The 17598-nt window shown below is 39.9% G+C and overlaps 1 protein-coding gene across 1 annotated transcript; it reads left to right on the top strand.

The window, feature by feature from the left end:
• Window positions 1-1243: 1243 nt before the first annotated feature.
• Dnaja1 (DnaJ heat shock protein family (Hsp40) member A1) lies at window positions 1244-14002 on the top strand. Its single transcript, XM_004838391.4, has 9 exons — window positions 1244-1401; window positions 2483-2624; window positions 2772-2949; window positions 4859-4963; window positions 5481-5708; window positions 9180-9294; window positions 11060-11175; window positions 11499-11599; window positions 12785-14002. The coding sequence occupies exons 2-9, from the start codon at window positions 2493-2495 to the stop codon at window positions 13001-13003; spliced, it is 1194 nt and encodes a 397-aa protein (XP_004838448.2). The 5' UTR covers window positions 1244-1401; window positions 2483-2492; the 3' UTR covers window positions 13004-14002.
• Window positions 14003-17598: the final 3596 nt, after the last annotated feature.

Here is a 17598-nt window from a genome sequence, read left to right as displayed (position 1 = left end):
CTGAAGAGCGACACGGGGATGCTTCCAGGGTGAAGTTCAAAATCCTTAGCTTGGCAAGATATATCAAGAGGTAATGATGTTCCCCCAACTACGTTTGAAGCCCCACATGAGCTCAGGCCATTCCAGTTCCCTTAGCTCTGACTACAACCAATTACTTGGAATTTCCTAAAAACATCATCACAGTCTAGTCTTTCCCTGTGCTTTATCCATTGCTGTGATGCTCTTCTTCATCTTTCAAACAGCTGAACTTGCACTTTCACAGAACGCTTCCTGATCCATCAGATTAATACAGGACCCTCCCCTGTAAGCTAGTTTGGCTCCTCACTAGTATAGGCGATGTGACCTGGGCTTTTTCAACTTTTCATCTCCAGTTCTTTCGGTGATAAGAAACTAATAATGCGCTCCTAAAAAAGGAAGACAGACTCCATTTTTCACTCTTCGACAATCTTATCATTTGAAACCCCCAGAACTCATTTTGCAGACTGTAGGTCTGGTTTCATTGACTTCAAAGTGTGGTCAAATAGTTAAAATAATTTGTTAGCTTCTCTTGCTGCTTCTCTGTAGTCAAACGAGGCAGATGCTACTCTGTAGCCAAACGAGGCAGAGAGCCTGACCAGAGAAGTTGTCGGCCTGCAGTTTGTCTCCAGGCTTTCCAAATGTTTCTGGATTTAGTTCGGGCTCCCAGGCCCCTGGGGCTCAACCGAAGCCAGCAAGGTCCGAGGCAGGTAACCTGTGCTTCAGAGCCTGGACTTGGGCAAAGAGCTCTGACAACTTCGCAATCTGATGAACTACCAGGCCTTGGACAAAGCCTTACAAAGCAAGCGGCAAGGCCTGTGAGTTCGGTCGGGGAGTGCGGTAGGGCGCCATGCTCAATCTTATTCCTCAGACTCCCTGACCCTCAGGCTTCAGAACTAATGCCCGGAAAGAGGCGAAGGCGGCGCCGCGGCGCGGTGCAGTATTTTGTTCCGAGATTCTCTTCCGCACACAGCTTCTGATCCACTGGTTTGGGAAGCCAGGGTCATCTCAGAATCGCCATGCCCATTCCAGCCGGACACTTGAGCACCCTGGGGCGCGCCGGCCGAGGAAAGGCCTCCAGAAGGTTCCACTGGCCCCGCAAAGCCGGGCTTGGGCCCACCCCCACCAGGCCCGCCGGCATAGCCCCGCCCGAGCCCAGCGCCCCCGCACCGTTGCCCAGGAAACCGCGGGGCGGTGGCAGCGGCCGAAGGGGCGGGACTTCCGGCGAGTGACGTACCAGGGCTCGGCTACAAAAGACGACGGCTGCGGCGTACCAGACGGAACTTTCCAGAACGCGCTGAGAGGTGGAGGAGCGGTGGCTGTCTGAGCTGCGCATTGCTACGCTCTCCTTCCCGCTTCCCCCACTCCGGCCCAGCCCGCTCACCGGTGAGTTTCAGCCCTCGCGCATCACCTCAGCCCCTGGCTGGCGGCGTTCTCGGAGCCAGGAAGCTGATTGGAGCCGCATTCTGAAGGCGGTTGGCTCCGCGTGGTCAGGAAGGTTGTCGGTTCCTGGATCTATGATTCCTCTTTTGGAGGGCCGGTGTGGTGCGCCGGCAACCCTTTACCTATAAGCAGTGAGGGCCCCGAGACCTTCCCTGGATACCCCCGCCCAGCCTGAGCCTCCCTGCAGCTGCCGCCGTGGGTTTCGCCGCCGTGGGTTTCCCCTCCGTGCGCGCCCCCGCGCCCCGCACCCCGCCCCCACCCGCTCCCCCTACCCCGCCCCCACCCGCTCCCTTGCTCGCTCGCTGGGGTGGGCGACTTTGCGCGCACGCGCGGAGGGAGGCAGCGGCGAGGGGTTGCTGGAGTAGCTCCGAGCGAGCTAGGGTTTTTACGTCTCCCGCCCCCCCCCCATTGTTGAGGGCTGGGCTTCACCCTCCCCTTCGCTGTAGGGTGGGAGGGAGAAAGGAAGGAAATCTTAACGGTCGGCGCCAAGTGTAGGGGGAAATCCACTTAAGGACGTGTAAACCACGCCGGTGAAGAGGGGTTCAGCGGGGAGAGAGCAAGCTGTAAGTCGTGTGACCGAAACTACCCTAAGGAGTGGGGAGGCTGGAGCTTCCCCGCGTTCCTCCATGTCTTTGGGAACATACGGCGTTTATCAGATGTACCAAAGACAGTGTTAACCAGTGGATTGAACCTATTGGTGCGCCTTTCCATTACTGCTATCTGCTACTGCTTCTGGGGAAGGGGAACCGGAAGAATCCAGATAACAGTAGGCTGTTACCATGTTGGTATGGAAGCTTCTGTGTGGGAAGAGTGGGAAACAGCTGCTAAAAGGCTTTCGAATTTACTCATAATTATTTTTATTTAGTCTGTTAAAACTTAGTACCTGAATTATTGTAGGAATTGTTACCCTTTTTTCAAGTTCAGGGAAAGCACTGTTAACTAAAATCACTGCTCTGCCCTACCTCTGACCTTGCAAATTAAAAACTACAAGTTGAAAGCTGGTTAAAATTGTGTCTTCTATCAGGCTGTAGAAAATGGTGAAAGAAACCACTTACTACGATGTTTTGGGGGTTAAACCCAATGCCACCCAAGAAGAATTGAAAAAGGCTTATAGGAAACTGGCTTTGAAGTACCACCCTGATAAGAATCCAAATGAAGGAGAAAAGGCAAGTACTATACAGTCCTCTTACCTAAATAGTTCTCTGGCTTGGGTAAAATGCATTGTTGGTGCCTGAATGGCTGGGTCTAATACGGTGGCTATGTTTTGTTACACCTTTTTTTAAAAATGAAATTTACTCTCCATTTCTCAACAGTTTAAACAGATTTCTCAAGCTTATGAAGTTCTCTCAGATGCCAAGAAAAGGGAATTATATGACAAAGGAGGAGAACAGGCAATTAAGGAGGGTGGAGCAGGTGGCGGTTTTGGCTCCCCCATGGATATCTTTGATATGTTTTTTGGAGGAGGAGGAAGGATGCAGAGAGAAAGGAGAGGTAAGAAAATCAAGGCTGTATGTAGCAAAAGTAGCTGTTGGTCAGAAAATATTTGAGATTTCACCTCTTCTGTATGGCTGTTTGCATGTTAGTGTAATGTTGCAAACTGATGTTGCTTTTGATTTAAGGTTTTTTAAATAAGATGTGAGGTGATAAAAATAGCTAATCAGTCAAGTGGTAGCAAAAGAGATATTCTGAAGCCTTTGGCTATCATTTCCATAGGTTACTGTACATTAAGGGAACAAAGCATACTTAGGAAGTTCATATAGCAAGCCAACAGTGGAATCAAGACTGAAAACAGGCTTATTGCTTTCAAACACTGTTTAATTTTGCCTTGGCTTTATTGTCTTAAAATATATGCACTTAATATTTAGCAGAAAAATGTCATACAGGGTGCACAAATAATTGTTCATAGAATACAATTTTTCTTGTTTCGTTGTATTGAAGGGAGTAGTACCCAGGGGATTGAACCCAGGGCCTTTACACTGAGCCAGCCACACTTCCAGCCTTTTTTATTTTAAGATAGTATCTTGCTAAGTTGCCCAGGCTGAACTAGAACTTGGATTCCTCCTGCCTCGGGCTCCCAGAGCACTAAGATTACAGGCCTGTGCCACCACACCTGGCTCTACTCAGTTCTTTTTAAAAAGGTCTTCAAGGAGGGTTGGTTTTTTTTGTTTTTTTTTTTAAGAATTTACTAGAAAGAAAATCAGCAATCCAAATCACATCCTTAGTAAATTATTGGGGTGGTTTGTCCTGCAGAAAAATAGTTGTGGTGTGCTTTCTAAATAAAGAATTGACAAAATTATTGGCATAGTTAGTTCCATGTGGCTTAGATCAATGAGAGGTCATTTTTTGGAAAATGTTTGTTGAAACTCTAGTAGCATTATTTTTCTTTCCTCTACTCTTTATAAACTTAATTGACTATTTGTGATATAGAACCCAAAAATGGAACTAGGAACAGAAGGCTATAGTTAATGCTACTTTACACTTCCATTTAGAAATTAAAAATATTCATTAGGCAAGTTGTATAGAAAAGAATGAGAACCCTTTTTCATTTAAGCCTAAGGTGTTATTGTTTGTGGTGGACAAAGTCCTTGTAGAAGGAACACTAACTATTGGTGAGTGACTCTCACTGTCCTTATGTGATCTCAGCCTTCTACTTCCTGATGGGATACTGTGTATGGCATTCCTTTGTAGCTGCTGACCTCTTGTGGATCTTTAGGTTAATTTAGAGCAAAAAGAAAGAGAAAATTCTTTAGTTATAATAGTTGGTGCTTAATAATGTAAGACTAGTGGCTGTTATATTGGATAGTATAAATAAAACATTTTTATCACTGCAGAAAGTTCTACCTGGCAATGCTATTACAAAGAGTATGAAAAGTATTCTTTAAAACAAATAGTGCTTGGCCTAGCAGTAAATGTGCTGTTCCTTCTAAATCAGGAAGAAGTACAAATTGATATTTCAGTGGTGTCTCAATATTGGCTTCCCTAGCCAGTCTTGATTAGTTGGAATTTACTGTGCTAAAGAATGTTTGGATGAAGTAATTGACTATATTGCTCAATGCCATACTAAGAGAAAGCTTCAAAGAATAAATTGGGACAGAAATGCATGTTTGGGTTATTGTGAAATATGCCTAGTTAAATAACATCAAGTGGTTTTGGAGGTAACATTTTTGATTGTCATATTTCTAAGATGACCATGTCTGTATCCTTAAGAAGGTTGCTTAATCTGTAGCCTAGTTTTCTTCATCTATAATTACATCATAGTTTGAGGATATGTGATAATGTGAACATTCTGTATGAGTAGCTACTTAACAGATGTGCCCTTAAGACTCATCTTTCATTATTCTTTACCAGTATAAATAAGATATGGTTTCCTAGATTTTTAATGAATGTTATTTTGTTATAGGTAAAAATGTGGTACATCAGCTCTCGGTTACCTTAGAAGATTTATATAATGGTGCAACAAGGAAACTGGCTCTGCAAAAGAACGTGATTTGTGACAAATGTGAAGGTAAAGTTTTAACATCTTCTGCATAACCTGAAAATGGAACTATAGACTTTCTGGATAGGTAAAGTTAACAAATGTGCACTACCTAAATTTGCAGTGCAAATATGAAAGGAAAACAGCTGAATTTGTCACCCATAGAAATATTAGCAAAATAGCATGTAGTTCTACTAATATGTTAGCAAAGTAACGTTTAGTTCTACATGTATGTTCTAAATGTAGTTGTGATCAAACTAATTTTTTTTAGTAGATTGTTGTAAATATAGTGTGTTCTAAAAGAATAAACTCATTAAAATCTTTTACAGAAGAAGTGATTCTAAGAATTGTGCTGTAGGAGCACATGTTTAAAATTCAGGATTCTAAAATGACTATCAAATGAAGCCTGAGTTGTACATTCTTAGGACATCCTTCCATGAGACCTTGAAAATATTAAGAAAGTATAGTATTTAGGAACAGCCTATCCAAAACATTGGTTACTGTATTGCTGCTAACTTGGTACATAATTTTCTTTTTAACTATTTAGGCCGAGGTGGTAAGAAAGGAGCTGTAGAGTGCTGTCCCAACTGCCGAGGTACTGGAATGCAAATAAGAATTCATCAGATAGGACCTGGAATGGTTCAGCAAATTCAGTCTGTGTGCATGGAGTGCCAGGGCCATGGAGAACGCATCAGTCCTAAAGATAGATGTAAAAGCTGCAACGGAAGGAAGATAGTTAGAGAGAAGAAGATTCTAGAAGTTCACATTGACAAAGGTGAGTTCTGTCTGTTCCATTTCCCAGTCTAAAGTTTAGTGACATGGCAAGTTTATTAATACTACTGTTTATAACTTTTTTTGTTTTGTTTTGGTACCAGGGATCAAACTCAGGTCCTTGTGCTTGCGCAGCAGGCGGCAAAACCACTGAGCTAAATCCCTGGCCCTGTTTATAACTTTTTAAAACACTGTCCTTCATTCAGTTATATGTGTGTTCCTGAATCTCCTCCCTTAATGTAAGTGGATCATCTCTGTGGCATAAGTGGGCACAATAAATGAACTAGATTAAAGATATTGGGTGAAGAATGAACTCATTAAAATTTGTCCTCAACTGATGAATGTGATTGTGTGTGTTTGCTATTTGAGACAGGTTTCACTGTGTAGTTCAGGCTGGCCTTGAACTCAAAGAGATCCTCCTGACTCAGCCTCTCTAGTGCTGGGATTACAGGCATATGCCACCACACCCGGCTTTAAACATGTTTACATGTACTTAGTTGTCCATGTTCAAAGTCTGTTTTTGTATTAAAATTTTGTTTCCTTGAGAAGGGAAGGTGATACTAGAACCTCACATGCAAGGCAAGCACTCTGTCACCGAGCTACATCCTTTTCTTTACTTTTCTTTCTTTAACTTGTGAGACAATTTCACTTAGTTGCCCAGACAGTCTTTGAACCCATGCAATCCTCATGCCTTGGCCCTCCCCAGTAGCTGGGATTACAGGTGTCAGGTGTACATCACCATCCCTGGCTGGTTTTGGGGTTTGTTTGAGACAAAGACCACGTTCACCTGGCTGTCCTTGAAACCCTGGGCTCAAACCATCCCCCTGCCTCAGCCTTCTGAGTAGCTGGGGCCTACACGCATGTGCCACTGTGCTCAGTAAAATGTTCTGATTGTTTGTTTAAGAACTTAGATTGCTTGTACTTTTTTTCCTTTATGAACTTTATTACAGACTTACAGTTTTTATGTTTGCTGCAGGTTAACTTTTCATACTGTTTGGGTTTGATTATTTTGTTTCTTAATTTTGCCACTTTCTAAGAATTTTTAAAATGTATTATAGAGGGGCCGGGGATTTAGCTCAGTGGTTTCACCGCCTGCTGCACAAGTGCAAGGACCCGAGTTCAATCCCCGGTACCAAAAAAACAAAACAAAACAAAAAAAATGTATTATACCAATCCACGTTCATAATAAAAATGTGTGTAACCCCAAGAAAAATGAAAAGGTAATTCTGTAAAACAGTGAACCTGCTAATTATCTTTTAGCCTTTGCTATTTTAAATGAAATGTGTTACACAGTATATATGATCTGGAACTGTTAATATTATGAATGTTTTTTCCATATTAATACATCTGTGTTGTGTGGCTGCAGTAGTAAAGCTGGCCCTCCATTTCTATGAATTCTATATCTGCAGGTTTGGCCAACTGCAGATTAAAAATATTGGGAAATTGTATCTATATTAAATTTGGAGGTTTTGCTTTGTTATTCCTAAAAAATACAATGTAACAACTTTGCATGACATTTTTTATTAAGTGTTATAAGTAATCAGGAGATTTTGGTATTTGGGGTAGATCCTGGACCAATCCCTTGATGGTATAAAGGGATTAACTATTCTACCATGTGAATCATACTACCTTTCCACTCCCAATGCCATATAAAGAAAAAATTTCATGGCCAGTTTATTTTTACAAATCTTTGGGTTTTTTCCCTCATTGTAACTTGATTAGCAGGGTTAGTATTTTGAGTTTTCCTAAGACATCTCTTGCCAGCAACAGCATGTTGTTAGGATGTTGATTGCAAATGAAGCTATTAAAGCTTTGCTCTTAATAGGAATAAGGAACAGTCACGAGTGCCTGGCTGAGTTAATTGCTTTACTACAATGACAAGATAGTTACTTTGCCTCACACAGTTTGAAAACACTGTTAAGTTTTATCATTGTATGACACCGACTGGTTTTACAGTTTTAAGTCCATACTGAAGTGTTGGATTCATGGATATGGTTGGGTTTTGCTTAATTGGACATTTGGATGGAAGTGTAATACAAAAAATACTACTCATGAGTTAACCACTAACTCTAGATTGCTGGATATATAGGAACTCATTATAAGGGCTAGGGAATATATAACTCAGTGGTAGAGCACTTGCCTAGCATGTACAAGGCCTAGGTTTGTCCCCAGTACTTCCCCCCAAAAGGAAATGTCATTGAACTGTTAACTATATTACTGTGGGTTTAATGTTTTTCCATTCTAAAAAGTGAAGATAGCTTAGGGCAGGTGATGTCAGTGATCATTGGTTCCGGAAATAATCAGAGGAAACACCTACAGTTGTAATTTGTAAACAAGATTTTCTTGAATAAGTTATATTTAAAGAGATGTCGAACCCCTTACTGAACCAAAATATGTGAGGCAGACTTTTTAAAAATACTGATTTTTTTAAAAAGTGTTTTCCTTATTGGAAAATGCTGCTGAATGTGATGGCACACACCTGTGATCCTAGCACTCAGCAGGGAGATCACTGCAAGTTTGAGGCCAGCCTGGGTTACGTAGTTCAAAACCAACCTGAACTACACAGTGAGACCCCGTCTGAAACAAACCCAAAAAAAGGAAAACACTCCTACTTATGTTTTTGGCATTGACAGAATTAGCTAATGGTGTGTCCAGAAGTAAACCTTCTCTCCTCTTCACAGTAGTTTTGGTTGATTTTGATTGCTTGTTTGCAGTGCTTGGGAAAGTGAAAGCAGGCCCATGCACATATTAGCCAAGTGCTCTCCCACAGAGGTACACTCCCAGAACTAGGATTATGAATTTGTGTGGGAGGGATGCCTTTTCACCATTTGTTTTTTGTCTATTCTTTTTTATTAGTACATGTTTGCAGTACATAATGATTACATTCACTGTGGGGATTGGTACATAACAATCTTTATCACCTTTTCCTCTCTTCTCCATTTCTTGCTAAGATTATGGATTTTTAAATTTTTTAGTTTATAGATTTCCTGTTACATTGCTAACACAGTAGCAGAGAAAGTTGATGTACACTAGGCTTAATAGAAGTAATAGGGTATAGATTCTTAACTAATACAATTAAAATAGTTTACATTTTTTGGTTATGTTTGGCAGTATTGATTTGGTGCCACCATAGACATTTTTATTTAATCCTCTCAGCAGCTTTAATGAGGTAGGTATCTCTGTGGGAAAGTGGAGACTTAGGAAGAGTATGCAACGTTCTTCCCCAGAGTAATCCAGCCAGTAAATAGCAGCTCTGAAATTGGAAGCCTTGTGTGCTTCTAGTTTGTATTCTCTTGTGAAATAGCTTTCTTGGGTAGCAAACTGGATTGAACTAATTGAGTGGGTTTTCTTAATCATTTCTGTGGTATTTAGCATACTCAAAGACATAAGCGTTTTATTTTACATGCTCACACAAACATATCTAGGTATTTTAGTAGATTTTGTGGTTCTGACTTTATTAGTCTTTTGTTTTTAGGCATGAAAGATGGCCAGAAGATAACATTCCATGGTGAAGGAGACCAAGAACCAGGACTGGAGCCAGGAGATATTATCATTGTGTTAGATCAGAAGGACCATGCTATTTTCACTCGGTAAAGATTTAACCATTCAAATGGACATCTTGTATATCTGATTGTTTTGTTTTGAATTAAATGAGACATATTACTGTTAGAACATAGTTTCTGAAAATACCTGGAAACATAGCATGAAAATTTGGCTATGTATGATATCCCTTGTAAAAGTTTGTTAACTGTATGTTTCAGTCATAAAAAAGGCTGCAAACAAATAGATTTCAATTTTTGTGTTTGTCTCAGGGTATACTTACTATTAGCTAATCTGATACTTGAAAAGGAGTATTTCAGTTAGAAGTTCTGTATGAACATAAATGGGGTAGTAGGTAGCTATGGGGGAACATGCCTAGACAAAGTTTTGCCCTTAACCTTATAAATAGTTAATTCACAGTAAATAGTGTAGTTTTTTTTTTAACCAATTTTTAGTCCTGAGTTTGTGATGAATTGAACTGCTGTTAGATGTAAATATCTAAAACCTAATTAAAATTGGGGGGGGGCAGGGATTTAGCTCAGTGGCGCTGTGCCTGCCTTGCAAGCTCTAAGAACCTCAGTTCGATCCTCAGTAACAAAAAAAAAGAATTAAAATTGGGACTTGATATAAACTATAAATTCAAGTCTGTTGTAAGTATTTAAGACTAAATTTATGATGAACTTAAACTCAAGTACAAGAAAGTTGATTAATAGTGAATGTGTTAAATATGTCCAGGGCTAATTTCAAAATACAATGGAGTGAAGGTATGATTGGAGAAAACATATAGAACTAGTTTAAAATTAAAACTAGTTTTAAATTAATTATAATAGGATATTTTACAGATACTTTAAAAATTAATGAGAACCGCTGTCAAGTTTACTGTTGTACTCCTATCATTGAGGTAAATGTTTCAGGAGTATTTCCTGGGTGGTGGTCTATCTAATCAAAGATGTTTATTGGGAAAAAATGGGAGCATGAGGAGAAGGTTGGGTATTGCATAAAAGTAAAAAAATTGTGTTCGCTCACAGTGTACTAGGCACTATATATTAAATGTTTCATAATACATAGTTCTATTCCTTGAAATTGGTCATATCCCCATTATTTAATTTTAGACAGCCTAGATAATTTAGAATCCAGCCCAAGTCTTCCAATTTACACACTAATGTCCTCTACCCTAATGTGTGTTGATTTTTTTCTTCATCAATTTTGTGAAAATTTACACCTGCTTCTGCATCCCCATTCCCTCCATACTAGGAATTGAACTCAGGCCCTCACATGTGCAACATTTCCAGCACTTTTTGAAGTTTTCCCCAGGCTAGTCTTGAACTAGTGATTCTTCTGCCTTAGTCTCCTGAGTCGCTGGAATTACAGGCATTTACCACTACATGGAGGAAGTAAAGGATTAAGATTTGGCATCTACATGTGCCAACTTCTCACAATGAATGTATTGAGTGTGTATCACACATGTACCAATTAAAAAATTCTAAAACCACGAGAAAATAAATTTCTGTTCTTTAAACCACCAAAACAAACAGCTAGATTTAAAATTGGGTAATGAAACAGTTCAGGAATAGTGATTAAAAGAGCTTGCCTATAATGTGTGGAAGAATTTTGAAATCTTGTCCAGGAACTAGGGCTGGCAGGTTCCACATGTTTTATTTGCAGTTCTTGGCTCTATTTGATTTTTTAAATGGGGAAGGAGAAATGTCTATGAAAGACACCTTGGCTGTTAAAGAAGAAAACAATTACTTGTTGTGGTAATGAATCATTGTGGTTTGAAAGGTGTAAATGTGTGCCATATTTGCATTGATACAGACGAGGAGAAGACCTTTTCATGTGTATGGATATACAGCTGGTTGAAGCACTGTGTGGCTTCCAAAAGCCAATATCCACTCTTGACAACCGAACCATAGTCATCACCTCTCATCCAGGTATGGTATCTAGATGAGCTTCTTTATTCTAACGTTTTCCTCATCTTCTTGTAACTAACCATAGGCACTGAAAAAAAAATTAGTGTTTTTTTCTTTCTCTGTCACATAATCCCTTCCTGGACTGACATAAGGTCATAAAGTCTTAGCTCTTTTTGGCAGCTCCTGGAAAATTCATTTATGGAGATACTAGGATTGTTTTGTCACGTAAAACTTACTCCTATCAATTAGCTAGGATATTTCCTTTGTTGTTTGCATTGTCCTGTTGTTTTCATTGTCCTCTAAAAATGTGACCGTACTTAAGAACTTGGCTTCAATGTTTTTAGGTCAGATTGTCAAGCATGGAGACATCAAGTGTGTGCTAAATGAAGGCATGCCAATTTATCGTAGACCATATGAAAAGGGTCGTCTAATTATTGAATTTAAGGTAAGCTATAAAATACTCAGGGATATTTGAGAATTGTTTACTAAAATCTAATACAGAATTACATTTTCTGAGTGCCAAGCAACCTCATTTTTATCCCCAATGTCCAGGAAGAGAAGTACATTAATCTCTAATACAACTCCTATTGTGTTGGGCATTGCTTATTAATGAGTTGGGCTAGGTTTATTTACATCATCATCATTATTATCTGCATTATTATAGGCTATTTTAAAGACCTGGGAGAAGGGTGCATGGCAAGTAGATACTTTAATGAAAGGCTATAATTAGGGCTGGGTGTATAGCTTAGTGTTAGCACTTGACTGGCATATGTAAGGCCTTGGCTTTGGCCCCCAACATTAGTGGGAAGGGGACCTTTAATACTAGTAGCATCTTGCTAGGTGTGGTAGTGCATGCCTCTAATCCCAGCACTTGGGAGCTGAGGTAGGAGTATCTCTGTGAGATCTAGGCCAGTCTGCACTACAAAGCAAGACTGTCTCCAGGAAAAAAAAGAAAAACTAGGATCTTAAAGTTCAGCAGAACCATTTTATAATTGTAGATTTTTTTAGTGAAGTGCTATAATGCTTAGTTTGTTAATAGGATAATCCATAAGCATTTTCCCCAGTTTTGAATTGGGCTTTCACCCAGAGATGTGTTCGTTAAATGTCTTTGGGTGAGGAATGGACAATTTTTAGCCAGAATAGCCTAAAGTTTCAATGATTAGACCATTTCAGGATAGGTTCTATCTGATGTGTAGAGCAATGCTAGAATGTATTTTGTTTTGCTTTTGGTTTTTGTAGTACAGGGGATTGAACCCAGGGAGTGCTATGTCTTCAGCTAGCTCTCTTTTTTCTTAATTTTATCTTAAGACAATCTCACAAAGTTGTCTGGACCAGCCTCAAACTTGTGATCCTCCTGCTTCAGCCTCCTAAATAGCTGGGATTCCAGATCCTCAACACCACACCCAGCTTAGAACCAGTTTGTTTTGTTTTAAAGACCTGCCTTTTATCGTAATTCTTAAACTCTAGCATAGTGTTAGGCACTGCCTTTCAGAGCAAGTGTTTTAACCTGGGATTGGTAGATTTCACCTACACATTGTGGTTACATGTGTTTTTCTGAGGAAATATTTTCATGATATTGTAAGGCACTAATAATGAAATAAAATTTAACAGTAGAAATCTCTTTTTGTAGGTAAACTTTCCTGAAAATGGCTTTCTCTCTCCTGATAAACTCTCTTTGCTGGAAAAACTCCTACCCGAGAGGAAGGAAGTAGAAGAGACAGATGAAATGGATCAGGTAGAACTCGTGGACTTTGATCCGAATCAGGAAAGACGGCGCCATTATAATGGAGAAGCCTATGAGGATGACGAACATCATCCCAGGGGTGGTGTTCAGTGTCAGACCTCTTAATGGGGCAGTGAATAATACTCACTGCTGGCATTTTGTGTGCAGTAGTGAACACACAAAGGACTGTAATCATCTGCTCACTACTTGCTGTTGTTTTTGTTTCAATATTCAATTATAGTAGTGTTTTAAAAGTTAAATGAAGAATAAACGCAAATATAAAAGCTCCGACTTTGCCCTGTATGTATGATGACTTCAGTGTGCAAGGTGAAGTTTAATGCCTGTAAAAAGTACCTAACCCTGGTGTCTGGTAGGCCATAAATTGTAATTGATTGCAGTTGTATACATGGACAAGCTTAGACTGAAATGCTAGGTATGTGTTGACTTTAGTGTATGACCCTTCCTTGTTAAGCTATGGATTAAAACTGTATTTAACTGGCAATGAGAAAAAGGAAACAGTTTGTAGAAGTGTTGTTCTGTCTAGTTAATTTGTATTAAGTTGGACTCATTGTGATGTCTCTGCATTCTATTGCCTCAACTATTACTTCAAGGTGGCATAAAATATAATTTAGCCTGTGGTATCAGTAATAGAAATGATACTTTTCTGAAGAAGGGGTTTATCATAATGCTGCATCTTAAGGGTTTGCATTTCTAGGATTGCATTCCCTTCTGTTGTGCCATCTTTTTAAATATATATAAAAAACTTATGTTGGCCAGTCCTGGTTACATTCTTTTTCCCTTCTCTTTGGACTGTGATAAACCCTTAGTGACTTCAGAGGTTTGAAATAAAAGGGTAACTTGGAAATTAAAGTGAAGAGACTACATGGAAAGCTAATTTGCATGTGTAATATAAGAAGGTGTTCCTTAGGTATGTTACAGGCTTACTTTAACCCATTTGACTTATGCTCCAAAGTAACTGTAATTTAATGGTAATAGTACAGCAAATTATGATGAATAGCTTTACTTGTGTGTTTAAGTCATGTTCACAAGCTTAAATCTGGGTATTAGAATTTAAGCAATTGTTGAAATGTATGAATGTCTCCTTAATACACTGATTACAAAGCACTTCTAATGTGTCACTACAGGCTTTTTTTCTTACTATCAAAGCATTTGCTTTTAATAATTTTTTGTTTCACTTAAAATTACTATTTAATTAATACTAAACATGGATAGGGAATGAAAAGTGGAGGCCTGGGTTTGAGTCAAGAAAAAGGGGGCTTTAAAAACTTCCTAACTACTAGCATATATAGTCTGTCTGGTTCTGCTGAATCTACTGTAATCTGGTAGTAGTCTGAAGTTTCACACTTAGGGAACACTTGGGTTGAAAAGTAGGCACAAGTCACACCCTCCAGGGATTTGGGTATAATTAAACTGTTTAGCCTAAGCATCAAGATGATTATGTGCAGCTGAGGTTGAGAACCACCAGCATGGGGATAAAGCTAGATTAGTCACTCTCAACAGTATTGGCACTGTTGGAGCAGGTCAAATAATGGTGTAGCCCTTGCTTCTGCAAGTTTTAAGTTCAGGTCAGCAAAACTTCCCACTCAATTTAAATATATACTAGATAGAAAATTTTCTTTTGAAATATTGGAAAATGGAAATACAAAAGTGCTAGCAAGCTACAGAATATAAATACTGGTTTTGCACCTTTCTAAAATTGGTTATCTCAGCAACCTTTATAGCACTTAAAACGACTACTGTACCTGTCAAGAAGCTACTCTCCAGTGTTCTCAAATTGGAACATACTTTCTTGGCCCCACCACCAGTTTTTACTTACGTTGGTCTGGAATAGGTCCTAAGAATTTGCCTTTCAAACCAGTGGTCTAGCCTGAGAAAAATATGACAGCAAAGACTAGAGAATCCAGACTTGTAATGCAGTGCTTTCTATTCATCTCACCACCTGTGTTCTACTTCGGTAAATATTTTAACAATGGAAACAGTCTATGAATTCTTTGCCTCAGCTCAAACCTCCTAAAGGGGAGACACAGGCAAGATTCAAAGGAGGTAGATGATAGAGATTACTTGGTTTTCAATGTGCGCTCCGTGCAGTTTGAGGAGCCTTCGATCTGGAAACCGGTTTCTTTGTATGGGTCTTAAGTAGGATGTTCCTCATAAGGTTCTTAGAAATAAGGTTGCTTGCACAGTAGAAAGGGCTTAATTAGAGGTTAATTGTGGAAGTAGTTAATACAAATTCAAAGGTACTGTGCTTGAGATTTGTATCATTTGCTGTTTTATTCATGCCTATAATTCGAGCTGAAGCAGGATTCCCGCAAGTTCAAGGTCAGCTTGGGCTATGCAGTTCAAGGACAGCCTGAACCACATAGTAGGGAGATCCTATCTCAGAAAAACAAAAAGGATGCCTTGAAATAGCTTTGTCAGAAGGTACAGTGACCCCCAAGTTATGACTCGCCTGACATACAAACAACTTGGGCTAATTAGGTGAATGGAAGATTCATCTGCCTCTTGTTATATAGTGTACCCAGGTCCAAACATCCAGATTTCAGCTGTATTGACTTAGTTACAACCAGCCCTTGGGAACTGATCAAGTTCTGTAAGTCAAGGTGCTCTGTACAATGTTTTCTAGTCATTATAATAACTGAGTGGAGGGTAAAATGAACTTATGCCACACATTTTAGGTTTTATACGCTCAAGAAGGGATATCAGTTAAGTCGTGGGTGGCAGAGGATCTCCCAGGAACCTCACTCTACACTTCATCTTACAAAGTAGTGCAGATTGTCTGGGTACACAACTTCCACCAGCCCCTACCACTAAACCATACCAGGATCCCTGGAGGAAAAGGGCCCAGTGGTGCCACCAGATTGGCTGTCCCTTGGCTCTGACCCCGTGCCTCACCCTGCCCCAGCCCCTCTTCGGGGAGGGGCTACCTCACCAGGGATCTAGGTCCAGACTCCAGTGCTGCTCAACTGATGGTTCAACCTTGGGCCTTCACAACCACCACCACCCCCACTCCCACCAGAGGTCTGGGTAGTGATGAGTGTTCATTTCTTAAGAACACCATGTCCTAAGGGTTGTAGGAAATGAAATTGAAAGATTAATAAAAGTTATCCTGTGAAGGGTTCTCAATAAGGCAGATGTTTCTAATTTTACATTTATTAGACTGAATGCATTTTACTGAAAAGATTCCAATCTGTCTTTGCCTGGCCTCAAAAAAACTACTAATTCAAGATTTGCTTGCCTTGCTACTAAATAGTTCATGGAAAGCTTCCTTCTGGTAAGTCAGAAGCCAAAATTCTTTATTTCCAGCCCCTTTGGTCCTTTTACAATCATCTCCAGGGAGCCTTTCCCAACAGCTGGTTGGATCAGCTGCCCACATTACCAAAAAAACTCCCAAGTTTCTAATCACACTATTTAACACTCCTTTTATCTTGCTCTTCCCTGCAGTAAGAGACTAGTAATTTTGAACCATTGACATTTGGTGCCAGGAACAGAAGTGTTCCACAAAATTCCTTGAACACAGATAGCTAGGTACCATGCACACACCTATAATCCCAACTATTCAGGAGGCTGAGAATTCCAAGTACAAGTTCAAGGCCAGTCTAGGCAACTTAATGAGACCCCGTCTCAAATTTTTAAAAGGCTGGGGATATAGCCTAGTTTTAAAGAGTGCTACTGAGTTTAATTCCTAGTACCAAAAGAAAACTTCCCAAAATGAATAAATATATGTGTGCTAAATTCTTTTATCTTTATAAACACAAACTGCATTTTACAACTGCTAGTTGAAGTTCGAGGTGAAGCACTGCATGAGAAATTCAACTTTTCAGACTTGCCTACTATATACCAAACCCTGGGTGGTTCAGCTGGGATGGCAGACTACATTCTGAACTAATGGGGACAGAACACAGCTACTGAGTTGGACACTTATTTACAAGTTTTATGATGGGAGGGAGGCACATTTTAATCAACTCAAAGGAATTTTTTTAAACTACCAGTAGGCCTTTTTTTTTTTTTTTTTGGTGCAGGGGATCAAACTCAGGACCTCGCACTTGCAAGGCAGGGAGCAGCACCACTGAGCTAAATCCCCAGCCCCTTAGCATTTCTTAAAACATCAAAATGGCAATAAGTGACATTACAAAAGACAAAAGCTGCAGATTTTGTGGCAAAAGGGAAGTTACACGACTAGAGGGCTAAGGGTATAGTTCTTTGGTAGAGCGCTTGCCTAGCCTGCTCAAGGTTCTGGGTTCAATTCCTAGTACTGCCAGGGAAAAAAAAAGTTAACTGGAAAGAGGGATTTTTTTTTTTGGTACTGGGGATCGAACTCAGGACCTTGTGCTTGCTCAGTGCCACTGAGCTAAATCCCTGGCTCAAGGGATTTCTTGGTATAAAAAGTAAGTTCAGCCAACATTGAGCACAACTGTATGTAGGCATAGAATTAGGCTACATTTCAAATCAAAGGTAAAGTAGAATGCAAAATTTTTTAAACCTTCCCAAGTTTGTACTTTGTGGTAACAATGAAAATAAATTTACAGGGCCTGGGATTTAGCTCAGTGGTTCCAGCGCCTGCCTCGCAAGTGCAAGGTCCCGAGTTCAATCCCTGGTACCAAAAAAAAACAATTTGTAAGAAAATAAATTTACAGAAATAGTATCTCACTTCCTTGAACTAGTTAAGTCCATCTTCAGTGTGAAATGAAACATCCACATCA

The sequence above is a fragment of the Heterocephalus glaber genome, unplaced genomic scaffold (genome assembly GCF_053883595.1).
Source record: "Heterocephalus glaber isolate CG9 unplaced genomic scaffold, H.glaber_assembly_v1.0 deba00001481, whole genome shotgun sequence".
Taxonomy (NCBI): domain Eukaryota; kingdom Metazoa; phylum Chordata; class Mammalia; order Rodentia; family Bathyergidae; genus Heterocephalus; species Heterocephalus glaber.
This window is presented reverse-complemented; position numbering and strand designations above follow the sequence as displayed.

Excerpts from the sequence above, each read along its gene's own strand:
- Dnaja1 (XM_004838391.4), top strand. The coding sequence starts at position 2,493 with ATGGTGAAAGAAACCACTTACTACGATGTTTTGGGGGTTAAACCCAAT. Across the intron at positions 2,625-2,771 it reads ATCCAAATGAAGGAGAAAAG|TTTAAACAGATTTCTCAAGC; the intron begins GCAAGTACTATA and ends ATTTCTCAACAG. Across the intron at positions 11,176-11,498 it reads AGTCATCACCTCTCATCCAG|GTCAGATTGTCAAGCATGGA; the intron begins GTATGGTATCTA and ends CAATGTTTTTAG.